The sequence below is a fragment of the Cygnus atratus genome, chromosome 1, assembly GCF_013377495.2.
Source record: "Cygnus atratus isolate AKBS03 ecotype Queensland, Australia chromosome 1, CAtr_DNAZoo_HiC_assembly, whole genome shotgun sequence".
In the NCBI taxonomy this organism is placed as follows: Eukaryota; Metazoa; Chordata; class Aves; order Anseriformes; family Anatidae; genus Cygnus; species Cygnus atratus.
In genome coordinates, this window is record NC_066362.1 from 97760703 (window position 1) to 97775978 (window position 15276).

The window sequence follows — 15276 nt, forward strand, 5'->3', positions numbered from 1 at the left end:
TTTCCCTTTCCCTTCCCTTCCTTTCCCTCCCCTCCCCTCCCCTTCTTCCTTTCCCTCCCCTCCCCTCCCCTTCCCTTCTTCCCTTCCCTTCCCTTCCCTTCCCTTCCCTTCCCTTCCCTTCCCACTCCCCCATCCCCATCTAACTCCCGAAGGCGCGCGTGCGCCAACACTCGCAACAGCCGCCATGGCCGCTCCCCTCCTCGGCGCATGTGCATGAGCGCCTCCTGCTCCTCCTCCTCCTCCTCCTCCTCCTGCTGCTGCTGCTGCTGCTTCTACGGCTGCTGCTTCTACCACTGCTGCCGCTGCTCGCCCCGGCCGGGCTCTACGCGGCGCGGCGGGATGGAGGTGGAGGAGGCGTTCCCGCTGGTGGGGCAGATGGGGCCCTACCAGGTGTACCTGTGCGTCCTGCTGGCCGTGCTCCTGCAGGTGAGGGAGGGAGGGATTTCTGTGTGCCGGGCTGGGAGGTGGTGGTGGCGGCTGCTGTCACAGGTGCTGCTGCGGTCCGGCACTGCCTGGCTGTAGTGGCCTAGGGTGGTGTTCTACGGGTGGTGCCTTGGTGGAGGAAGGGTTGCAGAGATATAGGTGCTCACTGATGCCTCTGGGTGTAGGAGCTGTCACCTAAAAAGCTGGTGGGCTGCAACTGCTCGTGGTATGTCATCTTGCCTTGACTTTGTCTTCAGCATGTGTCTGTGTTAGGTGTTTGGGCAAGGCTCAGCTGTTCAGGTCTGTGTTCCTACAAGATTCAAAGTGCTTGTAATGTCAGTGATAGAAACAAAATGCTTTGATGATAGAAGCAGAGCCCAACATAATAGCATAAATTCAGAGACCTGCGAACCTAGTGATGTGACCTGCTGGCAAGTCCGTCCGCACTTCCTGCTTTGCCTTGTCTTCTTGTCCGTTCCCAAAGCTGTGCGTGGAGATGACACAATACGTGTATCTTCATACCTTGCCAAAGGGATAAGGTACAGCTTGAATCTGACAAAAGTTCATTTTACTCCATTCTAACTTGTCAAAAACTTGATGGCAGTAAATTCAAGTAGGCTTAGTAATGCTGGATTACTGCCACCGTGGGAACATACCAGCTGCAGGAGGGAAGAGGGGGAGACTTTAAAGCATCCCTCCTGCTGCTGACCAATGTCTTCTGGTAATCTACAATTTCCAGTCTTGAGCTGTGAGACTGAAGACGTCTTCTGTCAGCCAAAGGATTGATGGCAGTAGTAAGAAACTTTGTAAGGTGACCAAAAAAACTTCATATGCCCAGTCCTGTCAGCTGGGAATTCTGTACTTGCTTGCTAAGATGACAAATGGCAAAGGCCTCATAGGTTTCAGTTTCCTTGTACAGTTTTTCATCTTTTTCTATCCATGATTTAACTTATTTATCCTTTAAAATTAAGCACTGCTTAGAACTTGATGTTCTGGCTGACTGGCAAGATGACATGTATGCTTGCTGAAGTTGAGAGAGCAAGGAAACAAACATTTCCTTCCAGTGGTGGCCATGTTTTGGAGCAAACAGCAACTACAATGAGTGCTCTGTACTCCAAGAGGGTTGGGTAGTGTGGTTCAACTGTCCCGTAATGCCTTTTTTATTTGTTTGCTTTGTAATGGATTAACTTGTATTTCCCATGGCAAAAGTAGACTGAAGTATTTTTGCAAATCGCAGAGCAAATTCAGAATATTTTTTTGGGGGGGGAATGAATGGAACAGGTGTACAGATTTGTTTTTTATAATTCTCAAATTATTTGATCTTTGATTCCCAAACTTTATCAATGAGGATCACCCCCTGGCTGATACAAACTCCTATGCCTGCACAGATATGAAGCACAGAAAACACTAGGGAATTAGATGTGAAGCTTGTTGTCTTTCAGTCTGTGGGTAGGTTCAGATTTATACCACTGGCTCCTGCTTGGGTGGCAGATTGCTTTCTGTGTTCCTTTATTGGTGCCAGGTTATGTAATGTGTCACTGGGATGTGCTAGAGTAAGTCTGATGGGAGGTGCCATGGCTGCTGTTAGTCATTTGTCTGATTTATTGTCAAGTTCTGAAGGACAGACACAAAGGTGTAAGTAATGTATTTGGTGTGTGTGATGTGAATTTGGGTAATCATGGGCTCTCAGTGCCTCAGAGGCAACACCTGGCTAGAGGAAGAGAACACCTGTTAGTCTGTCAGTGCCTCTGCAATGGACTGACTGTTCCAATTGATTGCTTGTTTCCCTGTTCCTTCCTACAAGCTTCCTCAGTTGGCTTGTGGTTTTTGTGTAGCTAGCGTATTTGTTACAAAAATATTTCTACATTCTTAAAAGTAACAATACCACAGGGTGAAAATTGGTTTTGTCTTCAGTCTGTATCAGATGAAGGGTCTTGACAATGTACTAAACTTAAACTCTATGCTTTCCCTACCCCATAAGATTCCCTGCAGACTTTCTGCTTTCCATGTGGAATTTGTGCTTTTTCATCTCTGGATGTTTCTGATCTATTGACTTTCATACTACTTTGTAGTTCTTTTCCCTCATCTTGCAGTGTTTTTTGTTTGTTTTTTTTTTCCTCTTAAAAACTTCTACAGTGAACTGTGTGTAGCCCTACTGATATGCCCTGGTAAAGCCTTCACGTCTGATCTTTGAATTCAAAATGCAAACGTAGTTTAGCTCACAGAATTTCTTTGAGACGAGTTGTACCGAGTGCTGAAGTTTGTATGAGTGAGACTTTCCACATGGCAGTCAGTTTTCACACAGGCTTTAGTGAACTGGTGCTAGACCTGTAGGATAAGCTGACACTGGAAAGAAAACCCTCCAGGTTGCTTGTAGGTGGAAGATTGTCTCTGTATGTCATCAGTGTAAAATTAGCCTAAGTCTTGTGGGCCACTGTTTTTCAACTTTGCAGGGTATTTGATTTCACTGTCTTGCTGATTCTTTTGTTCATCTACTACCTGCTGCTGATACTCATTAACTTGTTGGAGCTGTTACTGCATTAAACTGTGTTTGGCTTATTTGCTACCAGCTTAATGAATTTGGAAGATTCTTGGATGTGTTCTGTAGCAGTGGTTGGTATCTTTAGAGTGGCATGATGATAGCTAAAGCAGAGAAGCATTTTGTTCCAGTATCTATAGAATTACCCAAAGACCAAACTTATCTGAAGGATATGGGGTTAGGCTAATTGTATGAATTGCAGGCTGCATTAGTCTTGCATTTCTAGTGCATCTTCAAGAGAGTTAGAGGGAGAAATAAAGTGAGCTGATAACTCTTGGAATACTTACAACTTTACTTTGAACTGAAAGTAGGTTCTTGACACCTATTGATTACTAGAAAAGTGCTCACTACCTTTTGAAGAACATGTATCCATACATTATTAAAATGATGTCTTGTGTTTAGTGTGTAGCAGCAACATTAGACAATCTCACATCTGGATCAGATACCTAAACAGTGTACAAGTGTTAAAAAAATGTTTATTGCTCTCAATATATGTAGGTGAAGGAGACTTGCATTTGCCAGTGAACCTGAATTACAAGATTGCTCAAATCCAATCTGAATCTGAAACAGAAATTGAAGAATGGCAATGTGTTGTGATTATGTCTCTTTTAAAAGGCTTCTTTAAACCTTTTGGAGTTAAAAGGGAGGTCCTATATGCAAAGCTGAAAAAGGCTTTGTGGAAAGTTGGGTTACATGTGCCTTGCACAGTGATATGAATAATTACCTAGGGCGTTGTTTCTCTCTAGCTTGGAACTATTACTAACTGAAGGGAAGATGGAATACGGATTAGTGTAGATGGAATTAGTGTAATCAAGTTTCTTGAAGAATACTTTGCCTTAAGTTAAAACAAAGTTATTCTTGATGCAGTTGCGGCATGATTAGAATATCATGATGCAGAAAGCTGCTCTTTAACCAGCCCATCTGCACAAATGTTCTGAGGGTAAGCATGTACTTGGGCACATAGCTTAAGTAAGGTAAGTTCTTCCTGAATCTTTAGAAATAAGTCAAACGAGCAGTGTCTGGCTCCAGATAAGATACGGATGCAATTACATGCTTAGCATGGCTTAACTCTGTTTCTTGACATAACATTTCTTACTTGTTCAGAAGATGAAATACAGGAAGGTGTGGGAGTACACCATCACTCAGCATCTGTAATGACACTAATAAAACCTTGTCAGTGAATCTTTTCAATGCTTGTTTGAGCCAATTATGCTGTCCTTTGAACTATGTGGAACCGGTCATAAACTAATACAGTTCAGTCCCTCCTTGATGAGGCATACTGTTTGGATTATATCTGAATATAAGGCACAAAACAAATCTGAAGTGTAATGAAAAATTTAAAATGAAGGAAAGAATTACACTTGCTAGCATAGGTTGCTAAAGGTGTTCAGGGGCTTCATGACAGATGCTGTTTGCCCAAAGTTACTTGCACTGTAACAGACGTAGTTCAACTTCAAGAGTCTGTAAGGTATGTAAGCAAGGCAACGGGTATAAAAAAGCTGTATGGAATTGCTGTGTGACATTCCTTCACTTTGATTACCTCACTATTTGGCTGCTTTTTTTTTTCTTAACGTTTATGGGAGAAATTTTAAGTCCCTTTCTTGGGAAAGCAGTTGCAGAATGTGCATCAGATGTGTGCAGCCACTTATGTGGAAAAGTGGTTTCAAATGTGGCAATACAAACAGATAAAGTAGAGTCCCAATTTTAATTTCTTGAGGTGAGCTTCTTATTCTCATGTATTTCATACATTTTATCTTAAGAATATGCTTATACTAAAGAATACAAGGACTTCTGTTTTCCTTGTGGAAGTGGTGAAGGTTTCTAACATAGTTGCAGCTCTGAATATAATGCCTTGGTCTGGTCCTTATTCCTGTTCAGGTGGAAAAATATTTTGGGTGGGCATAAGTACATAAACTAATTATGCTGCAAGACACATTGCTACACGTTTAGTTAAGAAATATTCCTACCTGAAAGTTGGCAGGATGTGTGAGTAAAGACCAGTCCTACTGCTTGCTTCAGTTGGGTGGGGGAACCTTTTATAGGAAAAAAGGTTGTTATTTGGTCACATGTTGTTTTTTTATTTCGTGTGTAGTGATTTAGATGCTGACTGAGACTTCCCAATGCTTTAGTGGAGTTCTTATCTAGGACAAGAACCAGAAATATAGTCAAGACTCAGCATGGTCTGTCTTTCTGTAATACTTTCAGATCCTTAACTGTTCCTTAAAAGAAACAATCACTCATCTCTTCTGATACTACAGCTAGAACTTGAAAATGTGAATGCAGCTGCTGCAGACACTGCATTATATTCTGCAGAAAGCATGAAATAACAAAGCTGAGTTGTGATCTGCTTTATTAACAGTGGGGTTCTTAACTCTCAGGTATAATACTGAAGTCTGAAGTCCAGTAACTTTGTCCTCATTGATTAATGTTAAATTGTGAACTTGATATCATTTTTTTTCCAAACGTAATGCTAAATGGATTGGGGAGAAGTAAGAGTCACAAATACTTTATCAGCTGCCAATACCTGTCTTCCCTCAAGATTTTGTCTTAGTCCAAACAAGTGTATCATCAATACAGCTAAGCTTTAAACATATGCTTATACACGGAATTATGATCAGAGCAACCTTGATGCACAGAAGAAACATGAGCTGTTACTTTAAGAACTTCCCTTCATTAGCTGGATCTTAATTACAAAGCAAGCATAGTTGACCTCATAGTTTTATGTGGTTCTACATATCATCGCATAGTTCCCAGGTTTTCTTGCTCTTTTAGTGATCACTACATTCACTCTTTGCCACTGAAACCTCATGTTTTTTTATGTATGTTTCCATATAAACACCTCTGGTCAGCTTTTGCAAGCTAATTTACAAGGCTGGCTTCAGTTTCTTTGCAGTTCAGTCCTAAAAGGTTCCTGTTCAACGTGCTGTCGAAAGACCTTACCAGAATTCTTGCTGATGGATATAGCAAGAACCATGAGTTTTGGGAGAAACACCCAGAAGTGAATATCCCGAGGGCGTAGAAACAGAAGAAATCAAGCAGGTTGTTATGCCTATTGAAAAACAAAACATAACAAAAAAAAAATTGAGTGGATGCTGCCCTACTACAGGCCCGTGACAACAGCAGTAAGTCTAGTAACTCTCCACCTGCCATCACCTACTACAAAAACTATTTTATACCAGTCCCCCAGCTACAGAGGGCATGCCCCTGTGTGGCAAGGTTCTCCACAGAGGTGGTCTAATTTTTCTCAGGGGTAAAGATGATGTGAGAAGTAACCGTGCTGTGTAAAAAGTGAAGTTGTCAGAAGAAACTTGCTCAGGGATGACTTACTCTCGCTGTGGTTGAATGCTTTGCTTTTGGGATGTCTCTTTAATGTCTGGGAACAGAAGGTGACTGGGAGGCATCAGGTCACTGGTGTCTGGTGTCTTTCCATGTTTTATTGGGTATGGTTTGGGGGGGGTTATTAACAATGAAGTTACTGTTACATAAAATATTTTGTGCAATGGGATGGTAATTAGCTGTGGTGGGAACTAAAACAATCCTGTCTTCTGTTATTAATCAAGATGGCTTTCAGCCTGGCAAATTCTGTTGGAACAGTCAGTCTAGCTGGTCCGTCCTCTGAACACCTTCAGAAGACAAGCCTGGGAGTTATCATAGACAGTTCTACTGGATAGCAAAGATTATGGATTAAATATATTTACTTTATGACCCACTAGTTCCCTTTCCTTCTTCCCTGCCCTTATGTACACACACTCTCTAATCTTCCCATGTTTTGTAGGCAATAAATTTGCAGTGTTTTTCCACTAGCAAGCTACACCATTATTGCTCCCCTCACCACTCTCCTCATTTTACAGAGTCTGATTTCCTTTTCTTTCAGGTGATTTAACTGGTAGATGTGTCGTTGGACTCAGAATAATTGTTTCCAGTTTGCACATGGTTGTTTCTCTTTATTTGACCCAAATAAAGTTCTGTGCGCTCAAATGCTTTTATTAAAAGAAAAATATGGAAGTAGTTAACATAGTGACTTGGATTTATAGATCTCATAGTGGTTCATGTGCACTGATTCCCATAAGTAAAATCTCTACTCTTTGCAAGCAGCAGCTCAGTGGACTGGAGGCCCTTTGGAGGAATAGCATCTGTTCTCTAGTCTGTTTAGTCTGTTTACAGTCTGATCTCTGACTAGGTTTGAGAGGGAGACAGGTCTTCTGCCACCAATACTTAACCTGGGTAAACATTGTGTTTGTGTTTGGTTGTTTTCCTAATCCTGGTGGGCTTGGGAGGAAGAGTGTTTAGAATTTGCCTTGCGAGGCACAGTGAAGCTTTTGAGATCCTGGGGCAGGAAAAGCTGAGAGGAGTTCTATCCCTAGCTTATTCCAGCTTCCTATTTGTGGCATGCTGTTCAATTATTGGTGTGTTAAAATATATAGAGAGAGAAAGACATGAGCTTTTAAATCTCTTTGAATTTTGCAGACCCCCTACAGACTTCCCACTGAAGATATTAAATCCTTCCACAGTAAATTTAAGACTGCTGACACTTTGGTGTTTCTTAATTATTTTTCATGGAACTTCTTTAAAAGTAATTCAGGGACTTCTGGGGCCTGTGGACTAGAAATTGGAAATCATTGGTTTAGACAGTTCCACCACAAAGTTGGAAAAACTACTCTTTCATTTCTGGAAATCATGTTGCTCTGAAGTAGCACTAAAACCAAGGCTCTTTTTAAATTAAAAATCACTTATCCTCAGGCAAGTCCTTAAAATGATTAAATGAATGAAAACAGATGATTCAAATGTCAGCAGTGTCTTTTAATCTGAATCCTTAAATAGCAGAAACTTCTGAAATGATCAGCGTATGCTTTTAATTGCATCTTTTTACAGAGTTAAATGCTTTAGTCATTTGGTAAAGAGGAAGTCCAGGCGCAGCCAAGGATGTGCTCTTTGCATAGCCTTAAAGTGCTCTGTTTGTGAGACCAAGATGCTCACCCGCGCTTTGGCAGTGTCCCAAATCAGTATGCTGAGAAAGGTGAGAGCCTCGGTCTCTTCTGATGCTGGCTGTGACTCAGACGTGTTGATTGCCAAAGCAGGCTGGGAGATCCGGAGAGAAAGAGGGACCAAGATAAAGTGCAGATGGAAAAATGATCTTGCTCGTGGAAGCGGGGCTAAGCTCTGACACCTGCCAGCTCACAAGTCCTGCCTCTTTACTAGCGGTTGCTGACTTCTCCTTCACGTAATCCCGCTGTGTCATTGAGACAGTTCAGTCCTGGGCTGGTACGTAGTCTATTCCTAACCTGGAATAGGAACCTCTGCCACCTTTTTGCCTCCTTCTCCTGTAAGTCCTTCTTTATGTAACAGTGCAGTGGCACTTCTAAGGGGTTGTAGATGAAGCTGTGTAGCTGGTGTTCAGATGGGGAGTTTTGGCACTTGATTGCACACTAATACAATTTAACTTTACTTCTGCCCAAATAGGAAGACACGAGAGTGTTTATAGTGCTCTTCATAATTTTGATTGCCAGTTCTTGTTTTTCAGCTTGGTTCTTTAACTTAGCCATGTGTGAATGTTTAGAGAACTGCAGGGTTTTATGTGGATATTCTAACAAGGCACGAAAGGTTTCTTTCTGCCTTCTGTTTTTAAAGGCAGAAAAATAACACTTTGATACCACAACTTCCAATTTCCTCCTTCATGTTCAGAGACCTGTCAACATATGATGCAAGGTTTGCTCTATTTCCTTTGCAGAGGGGATCCAGTCAGAGCAGTGGCGAGTCCTGTGCCAGCCCTCTGAGCTGCAGCATATGAGCCCACGCTAGATAGGTATGCTTGCCTTTGTAGTGTTGTACTTCATCCAGCATGCTGTGAAAATGCAAATGCTTTAGGCTATGCTGCCTCAAACTGTTCTGGAAGCGGTTCTGGCCTCTTGTTTTTGGCCTGCCAGTGTGCATTCAACTGCTGTGTGGTTCAGAGATTTGGCAAACCTGTCACCAAGCTTGAAGCTTCACAGGGCAAGACAGAGTTTTTTTCTGGTTGGTGTACTTCCTTTATCAGTGCTTCATCAGAAGCACTGTAGCACTCGGTTCTCCAACCGAGGTTTCCAACAAATTCCAGGTATTCCTTAGTGACATGTTTATTGCCTGTACTTCCTATGCTATTTTGGAAAAAAAAATGTATTTATGGTCATCTTTAATGTTCCTTTAGTAGGCAGTGTTCTAGATGTTAGTTTATTCAAGGGAGTGGTGTGGCCCAGTCGGGGAGTCTATAGAGGTCTTTCAAATCCTGTAAGCTGTTTCATCTGTCCCTGAGTAAATCTCATAGGTAATTGTCTTGCAAGATTTTGCTACAGTACAAGACTGACAGATGACACTTTAGCAGAAAACTTGTCATCTGTGTATCTGTAGTACTATGGGGAGATCTAGCTTGCAGGTTGTAATAGCAACCTGTCACTGAAGGTAAATTTTTTTGGGTTACGTTTTTCATGAGGAGTGTTTCTTATCAGAGTGGATTTGGAGTTGTTAAGTGTCTGAGAGATTACATTGTGTTCTTCTGTACACGGTCCTTTTTCATTTTGTAAATACAAGGGGACCTTTCCTTGTAGTGTGCTACTGTTTCTCTTCCTCTACTACCAAGAGAGGAAAGCTATTTTGATAGAAGAGCATGTTGTCAGCATAAGATGATAACTTCGCAACAGGAAGATGCTTTTAGGGTTCTTCTACACACAAAAAAAATTATCTGGAAAAAAAAAACCACGTGAATTAAAAGGCAAATTGCCCTTTTTGGAATAGCTCAGAGCAGATGAGATCATCAGGCTTTCAAAAACAAGGTGGCCCTCCAGCTTTTCAGCTGCTTGTACTGTGTTCAGGAGAAATGACTTTAGCCCCAAAATGTTAATTTCTTCATCATAGGCTTTTACCAGATCAAGGTCATTCATTATTCCTTCTGAATTTCTGCCTTCCTCTTAAGGTGCAGTTTTAATGTTTTTGTATTTGAAAGGTCAGAAGCTAGTGGCTTGCTCATTGTTTTGTTCAGCAGTGAATGCTTCAGCTGATACTTGTGTAGAATGTCTAGCCTGGTTGTGAATAGCTGGTGAGCTGATTAAGAAGCGCTTTCAAACTTTATAGTAGAATTTAAGTTGTGCTTTTGTTCTTTGTTTGTGCTTTATAATGGATAAATTAGATTTAAGTTTCTTAAATGATTTTTGGTATTCATCATGAATGAAGCTGTTTAAGCTTTCTTTCCTCCCCCATGCTAGTTGTGTTAGAGATTGTACTTTTTTTTTCTTCAAAATCATTCATTAGGAAAATTAACATTGAGAAAGCTAGTCAAGAGATTGCAGGCAACTCTATTAATATTAATTTTAAAATTTTAAGTTAAACTGTTAATGAAGTAGCAGTAAACGAATGACTAAAATTCCCTTTACTTAGCCAAGAAAGTGAAAGTAGCAAAGAAAGCAAAAACTTACAGGTTATTATGTTGTCTTTTAGTACATCTCCATACATCACAGATTTCTAATCTACACAAACTATGAAGTTTTAACCTACAAAGAATAGAAGCAAACAGAAGAAACTTGAAACTAACAAAACTTGGCTCTTTCTCCTCTGTGACTATGAGCCGCCACCTCTTCCCCCTGTGCTTGGTGTTCGTCTTGATTAATGCAGATCAGTGCATGGAATTCTGTGGGGAGCTGTTAGCATCCACGTACAGCTAATTAATATGGCATATCAATAGCAGGTATTAATTAAACGACACATAAATTTGACTTGTACTATGTATTTGCCACAGTACACACAGTATAATGTAACCATTTTACACCTTAAGTTGTTATAAAATGCTATCAAAACAGAATAAAGTATTATGTATTGATCACCAGTCTAAATAACTGTGTTACTGCTAAGCACCAGCATTTAGTGCTCTTAAGAGGGGAACCCCCAGATTCATTTAAAAAAAAAAAAAAAAAGCTACCTTTTATTTCAGTGTTAAAATTATATTTTTGTTCTTGTATTATTCTTTTGTTACATATTTAATATAAAAATGTAATATTTTGTTATTGTATTACTGTTCTTTGTAAGCTTCAAGTTTGCTTGGTCGTGTTCTTAATACCAATTCTAGAAAATGTTTCTGGTCTTTTGAATTGTAAATAAGCTGTGATTGGGGAAGGCTGTGTGGTGTTTTTTTTTTCTGCTTTGCAACAAAATTAAGAGGATTTACTATACCTGTTAGCCAAAGTAAAAGGCAAATGATCACTAGAAAAATCAGTCTCTTCACAGCAGTGACTTCATTGAACATGAATATAGGAAAAAGTAGCGTTTGATAACATCAAAGCATGTCACCATCTTCGAATATTTTTCTGATTCGGCATATTAATTGAAAGTGTTTCTATTGTTTTTTCCTTGCTTGCTGCAGCTGCTAGGATGCTTAAGGCTGATTTTTTTATTAAAAAAATATGATGTTCTTTGTGTGCCTGCAATAATTTATTTTTCAATTTATTCTTCTGTAGCTGGGGTGGGCTTCACTTGGAGCAAAAATGAAAAGCGTTCAGCTTTCTTTCCCTAAACCAAATGCCTGGAAGATTTCATTTCCTGAACTACTTCAAAAATGTTTATTATTTCAGAAGACAAAAACAAGGATGTTACCAGTTAGTCCTGACATGGGATTGTATGCGTGAGTCAGAATACAGGAATGCACCAGAGATCGTGACCTGTAATTCTCATTTCTCACTTATTTCAGACTGTTCCTGAGGTCTTGAGAGTATCCACATATCCCTAGCAACATATCCACTCAGCTTTTTCACTCCATCTTCCTCATGTAATCTCAGGCATTGCCCTCTTTTTCAGATGAGGTCTCTCACTTTTCATCATCTGTTTAGAAGTTGTTCTTTAGTTTAAATAATATTATTAACAGATTGTGTCTTTTTCTTCCAAATCCCTTTTGATTTTCATTTATTTTATCCTAAAAAAGGAAGGAGAATGAACTCTTGAAGCTTTTGCCTTCGAGCACTGCAGTAGCAGTTTATCATGTGGAACACAAAGGAGCTGATGGAAATAAAATACTTATGTAATAACTCAGATCTTGAATATTTATTGATCCTATCTACATTCTCCTCAGCTCTGAGTATTATTTGTGTAGCAGCCCTGTGAGAGGCTACGCTTCCAAGAGGCATGCTCTTTCCAAGAATACACTGAGGGGGTGCTGGTAGCAGAGCAAGGGCTATATTCAGAAGGAGGTAGCTGAAGCGGAGCTTGAGGAATGGTAATGAATGTCATGGTGGCATGACAGATTTTTTTTCATGAAGGCAATTGGCAAGAGAAACAAGATCCTTTTTAGTCGGGAGCTACAGTGATGAGTTATTAAGGGCATGAGACAAGAGGCAGATTTATTTGGGGAATGGCAGAGGTCTTTGATTTGTTGCCATCAACTCCTTTTGTCTCTTAGGAGACTTTTTACCATGTTTTTTCTGTGGCAAAACTCATAGTACCTCTGTGTTCAAAGAGGTCTAAAACCATGGGTTTTAAGATGAGGTTGTAATGTTCTAGATTGTTAAAGCAGTGGCCTGTGAATGTTCTTCTGGACATACACCAGCGACCCTACTCCATGCCAGGTTTAAAACATCTGGGTTTCCAGCAGTTTTATTTTTATTTTCCTTAAACAAAGACAGCTGTTAATTTCTGAATATAGGCCTTGTGTGGGTATGTAATACATGCAAATGTACAGATACATTTTTAATATATGTCTCTATTGATAGTAAAACAGGTTCACAGGAAAAAATAACTTTGGTAAAAGTGGGAATATAAAATGCTGAGGAAATCTATTCTAAATATCAAATTAAAGAAATGAACAACACAGGTGGAAGGAGAGAATAAAACAGTAAAATACGTGCATTGAAGACTTTGCATTAACAACTCTTCCTTCAGCCAGGTGCTGCACTTGCTATGTGTGGAAGTTGGGGGGTGTCAGTAGTGAAATTTCCTTTCTCTCAAATAATCCGCAGATTAAAAAGTGCAAGAACCACTGTGTTGCAGGAGCCACTGTGTTGAAGTTGTGACTTCATGATTTGAGATATTAGACAGAGACTATACATGACCGTATTGGTAGAAAGAGTCCTATTTCATGTTTTCTTTAGATACCATTTTGATCCAAGTGTAAAGGAAGCATTGCTTGGGTGTACACTTAGCATCTGTGTTTTTTGTCTTTCACTTCAGCTCTATGTGGCCACTGAAGCCATCCTCATTGCACTGGTGGGGGCAACTCCTCCTTACCACTGGGATCTCGAAGAGCTCTCGGCTAACCAGAGCCGTAGCAACCAGTCAGCGAGCGAGCAGAGGGCCTTTGGGGAATGGCTTCTGACTGCCAATGGCAGTGAGGTTCACAAGCACGTACACTTCAGCAGCAGCTTCACATCAATAGTCTCTGAGGTAAGTCTGGAACGTGTTTTGCTGCCTCGTGTGTAAGTAGTAAATGGCACTGGGGGAGTATGGGGCAAGCTGGCAGTACTGCTGCTTCTTTCCTCCATACTAGTGCATGTTTTAATTATCAAATGAAACAGGTAGAGAACAGGTAACCTATTCATATCCTTACTGGCAATAAAAGCTACCTTTGTTTTGCAATGCAGATGTTGACCAATGCTCTGCTCCAAAAGTACCTGCCTTCTCCACACGGGAGATGCGTGTTGGGTCTTGTAGCCTGGTTCCACAATTGAGCTGGAATCATGTAATTGTACTAATGTGTTCAAAGTCCTGTGTGTATCTCGAGCTCTTCCTGGCCACCTTCTGCAATTTCCTTGGTAAGAAAGGAAATGCATCCATCATGCAATTAGCAAGCAGTAGAGAAACTGGAGAAGAAACTACTTCTGTTTCTTTGCTGCTCCAGGTATGAGGGAGGACATCGGCAGTGGGGAGCAAGATGGACAAAGCAATTGCATACATTCTATCCCAAAACAGGCTTTAGCTTTATCAGTGCTTTGTAAGTGTCCTCTTTCATGGTCTAGCCACAGTCTCTAAAGGAATGATTCCAGCTTCCACACTGTTGTGTTCAACACTTGCCATTCCTGCGGCCTTGAGTATTTATTAATGCCATTTGTCTGCACAGGAACCCTATCTGTCTGCAGCTGTTACAAGACCTGTATTTAGCACTATACAGCTGAGTCAAGCAGAGCACTACTTGATAATTCATGGCTATTGACCAAATGCATTAATACTATTTGAATTAGTCCTGTAAAGTACTTAATGTTATTGGTTATGAGCACATTAATAAAAACTGCCAGTTTGGGAATAGTACCAAGCAATTGTATACAATGGGCATGCCTTCTTATTCTGGTAATAAAGTGGATATGAGTACTTATGCCACTATTGAAATTAAAGTCCTAACGGACAGTAGCTTTTCTTTAAGCATAACTTAAAGCTAATTGTCAAAAAGGTTTTAAAATCTTTTCTGGGCTTTTCCTGGTTTGCTTTTACTTGCTCCAAGAATTGTTTATTCTATTAAACTTGACAAGTGAGACATGTTCATGGAGCCTAGCAGTGTCTTAGGATATAAATTTTGTGAAGATACCGATGCGTTTTAGTTCCATAGGTAAGAAATGCAGGTAAAGAATAAAGTTTACTTGAAAAATACAAAATTAAAAAAATATATCTCATGACATCTGGTACATTAAAGAACTTCAAAGCAGAATCTGAACTTTTCAGTAGAGGCCCATGTGTATAAAAATCCTGTTGCCTCTCCTGTATCCCATGACTAAGATACAGTTTGTTCAAAAATTTAACTGTATGCGTGGTACATTTGAAAACTGACTCAACTATGAAGTTCTTGGTGTATTTTTTCCAAAACAATCTGAAGTTGTTTTGGGGATTTCTGATTGCTAAGCGATTTCCATACTGACATAGAGAGAAGTTTTCTCTGCATTTGAGGAGGATATTTTTAATGCTTACTTTGTGGCATCACTTAGTAATAACTTGACTACTGCAGAAGTGCTCTGAAAAATATTTTGAAGTAAAAATATGCATAGTATTCCTTTTTTTCAGGAGAGAGGCCTCAAGTCCTTTAAAGGGCTTCTTAGTCACTGAGATTAACTTGCAGAACAAACCTTGCTTTGCCACAACCAAATTTTGCCTTGATCTCTGAACAGTTCAGAAAGAATCTGTTGACATACTATCTAGTGTTGGCAGTTTTTTAACATTTATACCAAAATTAGGGAATGATTCTTTAGCTCTTATGAAATTAACTGTATTATTCCAAGTTAAAATTAATGTGCTGTTATAATACATTTTCCTGGATTTTTTAGACTTAGAGGAGCTGATTTGTGGTCACATGGCTTGCTTTAGAAGAGAATTTTGTC

General features: G+C 40.1%; 1 protein-coding gene across 1 annotated transcript in view; it reads left to right on the forward strand.

The window, feature by feature from the left end:
- The first annotated feature begins 314 nt into the window (after positions 1 to 314).
- Positions 315 to 15276, forward strand: part of SLC22A15 (solute carrier family 22 member 15) — a 32567-nt gene continuing 17605 nt past the window's right edge. Inside the window, exons 1-2 of the mRNA XM_035540667.1 lie at positions 315 to 426; positions 13145 to 13357. Coding sequence (XP_035396560.1) covers positions 340 to 426; positions 13145 to 13357 — 300 coding nt within the window. The 5' untranslated portion in view covers positions 315 to 339. The remainder of the gene's footprint in view (positions 427 to 13144; positions 13358 to 15276) is intronic.